The 14,156-nt window shown below is 47.1% G+C and overlaps 1 protein-coding gene across 13 annotated transcripts in view; it reads right to left on the reverse strand.

The window, feature by feature from the left end:
* The window catches only part of kif1b (kinesin family member 1B), a 231,679-nt gene that overhangs the window by 29,956 nt on the left and 187,567 nt on the right, over positions 1-14,156 (reverse strand). For 7 of the 13 annotated variants that reach the window (XM_072477876.1, XM_072477878.1, XM_072477875.1 and 4 more), the window contains 5 exons: positions 12,099-12,207; positions 11,172-11,238; positions 5,624-5,708; positions 3,643-3,748; positions 2,981-3,007 (listed from right to left, as the gene is read on the reverse strand). In XM_072477876.1, the coding sequence (XP_072333977.1) occupies positions 2,981-3,007; positions 3,643-3,748; positions 5,624-5,708; positions 11,172-11,238; positions 12,099-12,207 (394 nt within the window). The remainder of the gene's footprint in view (positions 1-2,980; positions 3,008-3,642; positions 3,749-5,623; positions 5,709-11,171; positions 11,239-12,098; positions 12,208-14,156) is intronic. The other 6 variants (XM_072477887.1, XM_072477882.1, XM_072477889.1 and 3 more) reach the window with 1 other exon arrangement.

A 14,156-nucleotide genomic window follows, 5' to 3' on the forward strand; every position in this document is an offset into this window, starting at 1 on the left:
TTAGGTGGATTGGCAATGCTAAATTACCCTTAGTGTCCAAAAAGGTGGGGTGGGGTGGTGTTCCTGGGTTGAGGATGAGGTGGAGGCTTGGGTGGGGTGCTCTTTCCAAGGGCCGGTGCAGACTTGATGCCTCCTTCTGCACTGTAAGTTCTATGATGTGTGCACACAAGTTGGGTGACAATCAGGAGCAGAACCCTCACTGATATTTCTCCTACGCAGCTAAGGAGAATTGCAACCCCAAAAGACACAGTACAGGCCATTGCATTAAACCATTAATTTTTGTATTGAGGTATTCCTTCCCGTCTCGCCCCCATCATTCTAAGGGGCCTTGTCACTTCTTATGGATCAATCCTCATCCATGTCCCTCAAGTGAAATGGAAAACCATTACTGCAGTAAATGTGGCATTCAGAAATGTGAGCTTTTGATGGTATGTCTTCAGTAAAAGATTCAATTAGCTCCTTTTAATTAAATTAGACTCAAAATTGTTTTGCGCAATGCGCACTCAAAATTGAAGACACTGCATCAAATTATTAACTAATGCGCTGAGAAAACCCAAGCCAACATACAAGCTTCACATGGAATACAGAACTCAAATGCACTTTACTCAAGACAGGTATGGAAGGAGGCTGGACACAAGAGGATCATGCTAATGTTCATTTGATAATGTTGGTACAACTTCAAGGCAATGATGAAGATTGTAATCAGTAATATAACTGAAGGCAAATAAGACTATTGGGATGAACATCTTCAGTCCCATTTGCCTTCAGGTTTTGGAAATGTAAAATGCTAATGTGATTTGCTGTTAGAACCATAGAATTCCTACAGTGCAGAATGAGGCCCATTGGGTCCGTACCGACCCTCTGAAAGAGCACCCTTCGTAGGCCTACCCTCCGCCCTACCCCCTTAACCCCAGAACCCCACCTAACCTACACATCTTTAGAAATGAAGGAGCAATTTAGCATGGCCAATCCACTTAACCTGCACATCTTTGGACTGTGGGAGGAAACCAGAGCACCCGGAGGAAACCCACGCACACACGGGGAGAATGTGCAGACTCTGCACAGACAGTGGCCCGAGGCCAGAATTGAACCCGGGTCTCTGGCGCTGTGAGGCAGCAGTGCTAATCACTGCATCCTGCAGGTGATGAACTGCCTCCCCAGAATCGAGAGAAAATCAAAAGGGGAATTTCTTCCACATTTAGCTTAAACATTATGAAATAAAATGAATTCACAACAACTTCACCTCTCTGAAACAAAACAGCCAATAGACAGGATCCACGAAAGAATTTAAGCATAAGCATAGGAACTTTAAATTTGAGGCATTGAGGAACCCAGTGTCAAAGTCGGTCGGCTACACTCTGCCCACATGCGGGATTGGGGAAGAGAAGAGGTAGATAGCCACCTCATCAATGATTTTTTTGCTGACAGATTATAGCCACAAATAACATGTATACAAGTACATCAACATAATACGCTGGATCTGCAGGGTATCACCACAGTATACAAGCTAGATTGTGGATCGAGTATTACCATCTGAAGAAACATTACTAGAACACTTAGATCTACACGGAACAACTACTTTGGCACTACTGAAGACTAGGACTCGGGGAATAGCACATGGAATATTGTACAAGCAGACTGTTTATACAGGAACGGTTACCCAGGAGTAGGTTTTACTGGAATTGCTGGAGACAATGTCTTGTTGAGCAGCAGGTACTATCAGTGGAAATAATTGTTTATATCACAGGCTAGTTCCTTTTAACGGACCCCCTCTCCAAACAGCTGACGGTAACCAGGTCACTAAAAAAGGCAATGTACAACTGACCCCTTGAATAAAACCCATCCAACGACGCTCTCATCACATACTTGACCTTCTCCAGGTACCCCCAACCCCCAGCATACTATAAACTAACCCCTTAAATATCCAAATAGTTTTAAGTTAATGTTCTTGTTGGCACCACACACACCATTCTAGCTCTGTTACTACCACTCCATCTGCAAAGACTGGTACCTGGACTCCATTTACTGCACATAGTGGTTCACCCGAGTCTACAGCAAGAGTACCAGAAGAGGATCATCTAACTTGACTGAATTCAAATAGTTTAATAGTGAGAATGGCAGGGCGTCTTGCCAAACTGTATGCTGAACAATTTCATTGACAAAAGAAAGTACTCCAGATGCTGTAAATCTGAAAAGGATAATAGGAAACGCTGGGGGGGAGGGGGGGGGGGGAACTCTGCAGGTCGAACAGCAACTTTGGAGAGAGTTCATGTTTCAGGTCAGCGTGCAAGCTCAACAATTTGAAATTCAACTCCCTCTCCCTCTCCACAGGTGCTGCCTGACCTGCTGAGTATTTCCAGCACTTCCAGCAATTATGGTTCCAGCACATGTGTTTGTGGAGCTGAACACCCGGCTTACTCACTCTTCCAACCTCTTCCATTGGGCAGGAGATACAGAAGTCTGAGAACACGCACAAACAGACTCAAAAACAGCTTCTTCCCCGCTGTTACCAGACTCCTAAATGACCCTCTTATGGACTGACCTCATTAACACTACACCCTGTATGCTTCATCCGATGCCAGTGCTTATGTAGTTACATTGTACATGTTGTGTTGCCCTATTATGTATTTTCTTTTATTCCCTTTTCTTCTCATGTACTTAATGATCTGTTGAGCTGCTCGCAGAAAAATACTTTTCACTGTACCTCGGTACACGTGACAATAAACAAATCCAATCCAATCCAATCTAGAGCCTCAGGCTAATAGGAAAGAGCTCTGAGCTCCTGATGTTATGCCCCGTGGAAATGAGCAAACTGTTTGCCCACGCCTGTGATATAAGGACAAGTTTGGGAACAGCACTAAAGAAGGGATACATAAAAAGCAAAGGAAATTAATGAGTAGAATTGTTTATTTTAAAAAGAGATGGAATGCTAATCTAACATGCACAGAATAAACAAGCAGCAGTGAATAACGCAAAATACCTAGGTAAATCCAAATCAAGAAACAGCCTGCAAAAATATAAGAAGGACCCATTAGTAGCAATGAAGACAGAGTGAAATGGAGAATACAAAATACAGCGCCGTTAAAGTAAAAGGCAGCCAGACATGACTTGTGTCATCAATAAAAGAAAATGCAAAACTGTCGATGACCTACATCAGTGCAACGTCAAAGTCGGAGGCTTCCCGACCACATAAATATTTTTTCATTCCTGAATATCTTCCAGTGAGACTATGACATTCATTTAGTTCTTTCAATCTGTTCAACGTAAAAGCCCTTTATATGTTAGAACATTCTGGCTATTAATCCCCAACAGATGGAGGTACTCATCCAGGAAAATCTGGGCCATAAGCCACCCAGGCACGACCATATCAACAGATTAACCTAGTTACAGATGCCACTTGATGAATTTTCAATGATGCTGTGGCTTTAATTAGTTGATCTCTGGAGCTGGACAAACAAAACCATTAAAAAAAAAAGAAAGTTGCTCGAAACTCGAAACCGCACTGACAACGCAGTCATTACATGTGCCACTCAAAAAAACAAATACCATCAGATTCCAAAGACTATTTTTATAAAAATAGGGGAAAAAGGGCGGATCCGCAGGTCGGCACTTATTCTTCCGAAAGAATGCACGCAGACATACCTATGGGCCTCGTTGGAAGATTTGATATGTTTTGCAGAAATAATATTCAAAGATAAGACAGCGTCGACCACAGCTTCATCCACCTCAGGCTTGTTCCTTATGCGGCCTGGGAGGGAAGAGGAAAATCACAAAATTACTGGATCTGCAAGAGGCAACATGAACTTCTCGGTCTTGTGCAGTTTCGATATTTCTTCGTGTATGAAGTCGATAAGAAATTTCTTTTACAAGTTTGTCGGATTGTCTAATAAAAGAACGTGAAATTTTTAAAATCCAAATACCCAGATGTAATGTTCAGACTACAATGAGAATGCTATTAATTAATCCTGATAATTCAAACATTATTAATTACAGTAATTCGGTCAGTCGATAGAGAAATACTTCAGAATTTCTTTTTCATATTTGTTCACGGGATGTAGGCGTCACCGCCTGGGCCAATATTTATTGCCCGTCCCTGATGGCAATTAAGAGTCAGCCAGATTGCGGTGGATCTGAAATCACATGTAGACCAGATCAAGGCTCCTTAGGCAGCACCTTCCAACCCCACGACCACTACCAGCTAGAAGGAGAAGAGCAACAGATACCTGGGAACCCCACCACCTGGAGCTTCGCCTGCAAGTCACTCAGTACCCTGATTTGGAAATAAATCACCATTCCTTCCCTGTCACTGGGGCAAAATCCTGGAACTCCCTCCCTAACAGCAGAATGGGTGTACCTACACCTCAGGGACCGCAGCGATTCATGAAGGCAGCTCACCACCGCCTGAAGGCAACTAGGATGGAAAATAAATTCTGGCCTAACCAGCGACGCCCACACCCGGAAATGATTTTTAAAAAAATGATACAGCTGGCAGATTTCCTTCCCTTTTTAAAACATTTTCCCAATTAAGGGGCAATTTAGCATGGCCAACCCACCTACCCTGCACATCTTTGGGTTGTGGGGGTGAAACCCACGCAGGCATGGGGAGAATGTGCAAGCTCCACACGGACAGTGACCCAGAGCCGGGATCGAACCTGGGACCTCGGCATCGTGAGGCAAGGTTTCCTTCCCTATAGCACAATAGTTAATCAGAGTTTTTTTTTTACGACAATCGACACTGGTTTCATGGTCATCGTTAGACATTCATTCCAGATGTTTATTGAATTCAGATTTCACCATCTGCCATGGGAGGATTCGAACCCGGGTCTCCATGGCATCACCCTGGGTCTCTGGATTACTGCTCCAGTGACAAAATTCAGAAAGATTGGTGAAAACGTCAACACAATGGGCCAAGCAGCAAATTCAAAATCCTTCACAAATCAAAGCTTAATATTTTCAATCATAGAATCTCTACAGTGCAGAAGGAGGCCATTTGGCCCATCGAGTCTGCACCAGGCCTGGGAAAGAGCGCCCTATTTGGATTGGATTTGTTTATTGTCACGTGTACCGAGGTACAGTGAAAAGTATTTTTCTGCGAGCATCTCAACAGATCATTAAGTACATGGGAAGAAAAGGGAAGAAAAGAAAATACATAATAGGGCAACACAAGATATACAATGTAACTACATAAGCACTGGCATCGGATGAAGCATACAGGGTGTAGTGTTAATGAGGTCAGTCCATAAGAGGGTCATTTAGGAGTCTGGTGACAGTGGGGAAGAAGCTGTTTTTGAGTCTGTTCGTGCGTGTTCTCAGACTTCTGTATCTCCTGCCCGATGGAAGAAGTTGGAAGAGTGAGTAAGCCGGGTGGGAGGGGTCTTTGATTATGCTGCCCGCTTTCCCCAGGCAGCGGGAGGTGTAGATGAAGTCAATGGATGGGAGGCAGGTTCGTGTGATGGACTGGGCGGTGTTCACGACTCTCTGATTGAAGCCCGTGCCTCCACCCTATCACCGTAACCCAACCTAACCTTTTGGACATTAAGGGGCACTTTAGCATGGCCTCTCCACCCAACCTGCACATCTTTGGACATCATTGTAAAGGACAAAGTATTTTGAAAAAACTCACCGACAACCAACTCTCGAACATCCTTCCAATGAAGTTCGCTACCCTTTTCATGGACGATCGTCACAGTAATCCTACGTTGGATTCCCTATTGAATGGAGAAAAAAAAAGGTTCTGAATTATCTTGCATCAGATGCGGTTCAGTGGTTACACTCTCAATGTTGGGTCAGAAGGTTGCAGACGCAAGCCGCACTCCAGGACTTGAGCACATATTCAATGCTGCAGTACCGACAGAGTGCAGCACAGTCTGAGCTCCAGCCTTTTGCATTGTCTCTCAGGTGAAGACAGGAGATCCCAAGGCGACTTCCGCTTGTGACCATGGAGTGATTGGTCACATAAAATGCTGTTCCTGTTCAAAGTCACAGAAAAGGGCTCTTTTTACCCAGATCGGAGTGGAATTTTGATGAAAAGGCATAGGTGAATGTTAGAGGAGTAGTTTACCCCTGGAATGGTACATCTTCTGATCACCGGACCCGGCAAAAAACAGTGAGAGGTTTGGCTGTAAAGTTGAAAGTCTTCACAGACAGTCTCTTCCAGCATGCAGGCGGGGGAGGGGTAAGATGTAAGGCCCCAGACACAGGAACCGATGACTTTTATCAAGGAGGAATTCCATAAACAGAGGAAAGAAATGCGTGAGGATCATACAAAGGCCATTGCAGTAGCTGTGGTACCCCTGAAGAGTACTTTGGAGCGGATGGAGAGGTGTTTGGAGGTGCAGGGGTCACAGATTCGGGAGATTGAAGGAGTGATCTCGGACCACAGCGATCGTGCGGTGGGCTCTGGAGGCGGAGGTGGGGCTCCTAGGAGACCTTTGCAAAACGCTGAGGGCTAAGGTTGAGGAGCAGAATACCTCGAGAAGACAGAACCTGCGAATAGTGGGCCTGCCTGAAGGAGTGGCAGGTGTGAGTGCCACGAGGTACGTCTCGAGGCTGCTGGCGGGACTGGTGGCAGAAGGGGTGCTGGATAAGGCACCTGAAGTGGACCGAGCGCATAGGTCTCTGAGGCAGAAGCCTAGAGCTGGGGAGCCGCGGGCGGTGATCGTGAGGCTCCATAAATTTGTGGAGAAAGAGAAAATTCTACGGTGGGCCAGGGAGAAGCGTAGCTGCAACAGGGAGGGAAATAACGTCCGGATTTATCAGGACATCGGAGCTGAGTTGGCAAAACGGCGGGCAGGTTTCAACAAGGCCAAGACGGTGCTGTACCGGCGGCAGATCAGGTTTGGTAGCTGGCAAAATTATGGGTGACGTTCGGAGGCCGGGAGTATTATTTCGAGACACCAGAAGCGGCCGAAGACTTCATTAAGGAGCATAAACTGGAGGAGAACGGAGTGGACAATGCTTGGGAACCGGAGTGCTGGCACTATGTAATGGTCGGGAGCATGTTTGAAGTGGGTGTAGGGATTGGGGATTCTCGCCTTTTTTTTGTGGGGGGGGGGGGGGGGGGGGGTTCTGTTAAATGTTGAGATTGTAAGGAGTTGTAGGGATGAAAAGTTTATGTGGGGATGGATGTTCCCATCCCCCCTCCTGTTTTATGGGATTGTTTGTGTTTAACATCTGTTTGTTTGCTTTTGGAGAAGGCTACCTGGAGTTCAGGAGAAGTCCTTGTTTGGGTGGGGGAGGGTAAGGCCAGCAGGAGGCCTTCTTTGAGCTGGGGGGGGTGGGGAAAGAAGGTCATTAGGATGTGCCTTTGGGCAGGGGCAGCCGCGCTAGCAGGCTATGCTGGTGGACGGAAGTGAGGTAGTGGGGGTGAAGGCCAAGAGGGGTGGCCGGGGGGGGGGGGGGGGGGAGAGAAGAAGGGGAAGGGGAAAAGCGGGGGGGGGGGGGGTTCTGCAACGCGGCAGGGGGTGGGAGGTGACATGGTCAAGGGCGAAGAAAGGGGCCATCTGGGATGGGCTAGGTACAGAGTGGAATTAAAGGGGCAGGAGTTAAGTGGGGAAGATGACGGACGGTAGAGGGGATTGGAGGCGCAAGCCTCCGGTAAGGTTGGTAACGTGGAACATCCGGGGACTGAATAGGCCAGCTAAAAGGTCGCGGGTGTTCGCGCACCTCACCTCAGGAGCTTGAAAGCGGGGGTTGTCTTTTTGCAGGAGACACACCTCCGTGTGAAGGACTAGGTTAGGTTAAGGAAGGAGTGGGTCGGGCAGGTTTTTCACTCTGGGTTTGATTTGAAATCGAGGGGTGTGGCGATTTTAATGAGTACAAAAATGGGATTCGTGAGTGCGAAGGAGGTGAGGGATCCAGGTGGGAGATATGTGATTGTGAGTGGGGTATTGGAAGGGGGGCACCGGTAGTGTTGGTAAACGTGTATGCCCCAAAGTGGGATGATGTGGGTTTTATGAGGGGGTTGCTGGCAGTGATCCCGGATTTGGCCACGTACCAAGGAATTTGCGGTGGACCTGGCACCACATCTGTTGGGGGTGTTTAATGAAGCGCTGGAGAAGGGGGAGTTGCCGGAGACGATGAAGCAGGTAGTAATCGCGCTAATCCCCAAAAAAGGGAAGGATCCGGTGGAATGTGGGTCGTATAGACCCATATCACTATTGAACACGGATGTGAAAGTATTGGCTAAGTTGTTGGCGGGGAGGATGGAGGATTGTGTCCCGGGGGTGGTTGCAGAAGATCAAACAGGCTTCGTGAAGGGCAGACAGCTCGCGAGTAATATAGACAGACGGCTGTTGAATGTGGTGATGAATCCGTCGAGAGCTCTGGTACCGGAGGTGGTGGCGTCCATGGATGTGGAGAAAGCATTTGATCGGGTGGAGTGGCGGTACTTGTTCAAAGTTTTGGGAAGGTTTGGGCCGAGATTTGTGGCATGGGTACTGTTGCTGTATGTGGCGCCAAGAGCGAGGGCGAGGATGAGGATGAATGATATGAGCTCACAAAGCTTTGACTTACACAGGGGTACGAGGCAGGGGTGCCCGCTGTCACCGCTGCTGTTTGCGCTGGCCATAGAGCCATTGGCGATGGCTCTCAGGGGGTCGGCAGAGTGGCAGGGGATAATGAGGGGACAGAGGGAGCATCGGGTGTCGCTCTATGCCAATGACCTCTTGCTGTATGTTTCGGATCCGTTGGAGAGTATGGGAAGGATTATGGGCCTGTTGGAGAGGTTTGGAGGATTCTCGGGATACAAGCTGAACGTAGGGAAAAGCGAGATATTCCCGGTGAATGAGCTGGCACAGCGGGCTAATTTAGGGGGGATGCCATTTACAGAATCGAGGGATAGGTTTAGGTACTTGGGGTTTCAGGTAGCGAGGGAATGGACAGGGCTCTATAAGTGGAACTTTCGAAGCTGGTGGAGGAGGCAAGGTAGAGTGGGCTAGGATGGAGGAGGAATCTTGTAAGGGCTAGTGGCAGCATTGCCCATGGCTCCGAGTAGGTATTCAGGGAGCCCAGTGGTGCAGTCCACGGTGAAGATATGGAATCAGCTGAGGAGGCAGATTAGGGTGGAAGGGATGTCGGTGCTAACGCCGCTGTGCGAGAATCATGGGTTTGAGCCGGGGGGGATGGATAGTGTATACAGGAGGTGGAGGGAAGTGGGGCTGGTCAAGGTGAGGGATCTGTATTGGAAGGAAGGGTTCGCCAGTCTGGAGGAGCTAAGGGAGAGGGAAGAGCTGCCGAGGGGTAGTGAATTCAGATATCTACAGGTTAGGGACTTTGCACAAAAGGTCTGGAAGGGGTTCCCTAGATTGCCGGGATACACCCTTCTGGAGCGACTGCTGCTTCCGGATGTGGAAGGGGGGGGGGGGGGGGGGGGGGGGGGGGAGAAGAATTGGGGGTATATACAAGTGGCTGGGGGAGCAGGGAGGCAAGCGGGTGGTGAAGATCAAGGAGAAATGGGAAGCTGAGTTGGGAATGGAGATCAATTGGGAGTATTGAGTGAGGCACTGCGAAGGCTAAACGGGACCTCCTCTTGTGCAAGGATGAGCCTGATACAGTTTAAGATGGTGCACAGGGTGCATATGACTCAGGCGAGAATGAGTGGGTTCTTTCAGGGGGTAGCAGATGAGTGTGAGAGGTGTGGGCGGGGGCCAGCGAATCATGCGCACATGTTTTGGGGTTGTGAAAAATTGGGAAGATTTTGGGCGAGAGTGTTCGCGGTCTGAGCCAGGATAGTGGAGGAGGGAGTGGACCCGGACCCTTCGGTGACGATATTTGGGGTTTCAGAGAAGCCGGAGCTCATGGAGAGGAGGAAGGCAGATGTCGTGGCCTTCCTCCTCTTATTGTTTACATCAAATAGCTGTTTTTAAAAATCAGAAATTAGAACAAAGCATTCTGGAAATAAAAATCTGTGTCCAAAAATCTATTTTATTTTTATGATTTTAGTCAGATCACCATCCTCGAGTGCTCAACTTGGGCATCTGACGCAACACTTCAGGGCAAGGGCAGTGGTTAGCACTGCTGCCTCGCGGCACCGAGGACCCGTGTGCGATCCGGGCACCCGGTCACTCTCTCGTGTGGAGTTTGCACATTCTCCCCGTGTCTGCGTGGCTCTCACTTCCACAACCCAAAAAATGGGCAGGGCAGGTGGATTGGCCACACTAAATTGGGGCCGGGGGGGGGGGGGGGGGGAGAGGAGAGAGAGAGAGAGAGAGAATTGGGTACTTTAAATTTGTAAACAAAAAACACTTCAGGCGGTTTTGGAGTAAGAAACACAGAAAGCAAATAGAAGAAACCAAACTAAAGCTAGATCAGTGACTCTGGCATGTCACTGTCACCAACTAATTCAACGCCAAATTCTTCAAATAATCAGCAAATGCAGAGAGGAACCAGCCCGTGATTGGATCTGTGCAGCTTTACAGCATTTTTCAAATATCTTTCATTTGAATGTCCAGGTTTGGCAGGCTTGAAATCGAAGGTGCGGGAGTGGCACTCACCCAGCGCACACTGGCAGCACCACGCGACTGATCTCGAGAATCTCTAATGAGCTCACCCTGTCATTTCTTTTCTCCCCCCTCGCCGAAAACGAGGGGTTCTAATCATGCTGACGACAGAACGAGGACCGGCCCAGTTTCCAATTTCTTTTTTTTTTGAACTTGTGTACGTTTGCCGTTATCTAAACGTCAAACCCAATCACAGTCATTTCCCCAAGAACGCAGCTTCTTCAGTCCATTCGGCCAAAGAACGCTGCTGCATCTACTGTGCCCAAAAAACAGTTCCACAGAGTTAACGCTGGGCGCAGTAGGACAACTATGCCGCTGGAGGAGGTAGATGTACCGAGCAGCAACGATATTTCAAGATAATGTCACAACCGCTTGGGTAAGAATGGAACACATTCCCGGAGCGGCTGAGGTTATTCTCACTTCCCACTCACCTGCGATGTGGTGATCCTCAGATTAAATCAGTCAGCTCCCCACCCCCCTCAAAGCGGGAAGCAGTCTCTGGTCACCTGGGACTATGGCGCCCTTATCTTACTTCACATGTGGATTCAAATGCTATTGAGGCTTGAAAGTTCAATACCTTCATTTGACAATTTTTGAAGACAGAATCACTTTGTCGGGCATACATTATTTACCAGAAAGTTTTGAATGGGTGGGTTTATCTGAAATATTTACCTGGTGAAGCAGGTGGGTGCCTTGGCATGGCAAACCTCCACTATGGTCCACCACAGCCGGGATATACCTGCGGAACAGACAAGATGTTGTCACAGCAAGGATCAACCCAAATTGCCCTAATAAACCTCGTAGGAAGAAAACATTATAATAATTTCATCAACTGATCATAGCTTTGAAACGCTTTTACTTCTGTAATCGCCTTCTCAGTCAGAAAAAATGTTCAAGAGGTATTGGACCCCCCGGGAAATGCCTTTAGATATATGCAAGGCCGCGGAGGCCAAGTCACTGAATGTACTTAAGAAAGAAAAAGACAGGTTTCTCTACACCAATGGAGACATGGGGAGAGAGTGGGACTATGGCGTTGAGATAGAGGATCAACATAATCACATAGAATGGTGGAGCAGGTACCATGGGCCCAATGGCCTGCTCCTGCTCCTACTTTCTATTGCTATCTACACCACCCTCCATTTGTATTGCAGTCCTCAAATCCAGCATTTCAATTAGCCTTTTCGGTCTATTTTTGTACCTGTTCAAGACATTTTAGTGATCTCCATACCGGGACACACCAGTCTCTTTGGGTCGTCATTGCTTCCAGCTTTTCATCATTTCGAATGCAATCTGTTCTATACTTTTTAGGCCCAAGTGGATGACCCAGTTTCCGGTCCATTATTGTCTCCTTTAGGGTCTGTATCCCCCTCCCCGCGCACCCAGTTCAAAGAAGATTAAAGCATTTTCGTACTGATTCAACTGCTCAAAACATTTCAGTTTTGATCTGCCTGTAAATCTGAACAAGCATTTACCGAACTAATGAAAACGCAGCTCAGACAATGGTCCCAACATTATGAGGATAAGATCCTGCAGATTCTGTTATGCTCGACTTTGCATGCATTGATCATGAAAAACAGACCTCGTCGTTTATCAACTTACTCTCCTGTAGGTTCCAGTTCACTGATCTCAAACCAGACGAGCAAGTCGTATTTGCTGACGCATTGTCCTAGATTGGGTTTGCTCATCGCATTCAATTTAGTAGCTGGCACTGAAACACGTAAAGAAAAGAGAGGTCAACACATGACACTTAACATGTAGCAAGAGTCTGCAATAACTTGCCGCCCGTTTCCATTTATTTGCAATTCTCAAAATAAAACGTATTCGAAAAAGGAGAGAATCTAAATACAAACAATTAAATTTAAACCCAGACTCCCATCTTCTCAGCCCCTTCCACTTCAATCCTCTGAATATTAAAGATCTTTCAAAGCGAATTTTAAGCCATGTTCTTTATTCTGCCTCAAATATTATGCAATATATCAGCTGGAAAGTATCTGGTGCTGGAAAGTAACAAGCTGATGCTAGAATATAAAAGGATGAAGTAACTGATTCACTGAAGCTAAATTCAAGAAGCATGGATAGAAATATGATGGCAACTTAATCTTTTGAATGCTAAAATTGCAGAATGCTAAACTGCAGTTTTGGCGAGGTACCCTTGTAAATTGATTTCCTGTCTAGATGACATGCAGGATACATCAGGGATGTCCAATCCGTTGAGCTGAGGTCCAAATACTGGTATCAAGACCAGAATCTACTGCATTACTTTGTAGAATGGAGTGTGTACGGAATATGTAAAATTCCCGGGCAGAGCAGTGGCACAGTGGTTAGCACTGCTGCCTCACAGCACCAAGGACCTGGGTTCGATCCCAGCCCCGGGTCACTGTCCGTGTGGAGTTTGCACATTCTCCCGTGTTTGCGTAGGCCTCACCCCCACAACCCAAAGATGTGCAGGGTAGGTGGATTGGCCACGCTAAATTGGACAAAAAGTCAGAATGCAGAGCCGATGGGTCGAATGGCCTCCTTCTGCACTGTAAATTCTATGAAAAGAATTGGGTACTTTATATTTTTTTATTTTTTTTAATTCCCAGGTATAAACAAGACAGCAACCACAAAACACGCACCACACAAAACAGCAGACAGTCGCAACACAAAAGAGCAAAATTGCAAAAAAAACAAAAACAATCAAGCAGTCTTCCTCTTCCAGCAAGTTTCTTTTCCCCCAATCCTGCACAATAGTCCAATTCTTCAAAACTGGGAAGATTAATGCTCAACTCTTTAAACTTCCTGGACTAGAGGACAGAATGATGCAAACAAAAAGCTGCCCCTTGCCTGGTCTAAATGGACGAGAGTGCAATTTGTCTGCCAACCCCAGAGCGGAGCCATTTATCAGCTACAGCTAGTTTTTGCTCTCGGTGAAATTAAGCCAAGTCAGTAGTGGGTCTGTGCGCTTAATCAGGAAAAGAAACATGGGTCACATTTACGGCAATTTTAACTGCAGCAGGCATTATCAGCACCGCAGCTACAGAAACCGGGCCAAGAACTGGGTATTTTGTGATGAGCAGCTCATCGCTCGACCCTTTGAGGCCTCTCAGCAAGCCCCAGGTCAGTGCGATGGAAGTCTCACTAATCACTTGGTCGGGTGCAACTGTGACAGCTCCCAAAGCTGAACAATATCGGTGGCGCGAGCGTCCACTTGATTGGGGCTGATGAACTCTTAACGTTGTCGCAAGGAAACGAGGAGCGGGAGGAGGCCATTCGACCCCTCGGGGGTGGGAGATGCACCTTAGCAATAACTGCAGTCATGCTGGGGTCACCCATATCAACTCCAAAAATTAATGAGTTTATCCAACAAATATGAATTCAGAAATATGTTTATGATTCCATATGTTATTTAATAAGATTAAAAGAAATGAGTCGACCATCTGGATCCTCAAGCCTGCTCCACCATTCAATAAAATCATGGCCAATCTGATTGTGACCTGAACTCCACTTTCACGCCTGCCTCCATAATCCTCGACCTCCTTGATCAATCATAAATCTGTCTAACTCAGCCTATATTTAACCGCTGATCTCTGGGCAACAGAATTCCAATGTCGAACGACCCTCAGAAGAAATAATTCTTCCTCATATCAGTCAGAAATGGACCCCTCCCCCTTGGGC

Source organism: Scyliorhinus torazame, chromosome 16, assembly GCF_047496885.1.
Source record: "Scyliorhinus torazame isolate Kashiwa2021f chromosome 16, sScyTor2.1, whole genome shotgun sequence".
NCBI lineage: Eukaryota > Metazoa > Chordata > Chondrichthyes > Carcharhiniformes > Scyliorhinidae > Scyliorhinus > Scyliorhinus torazame.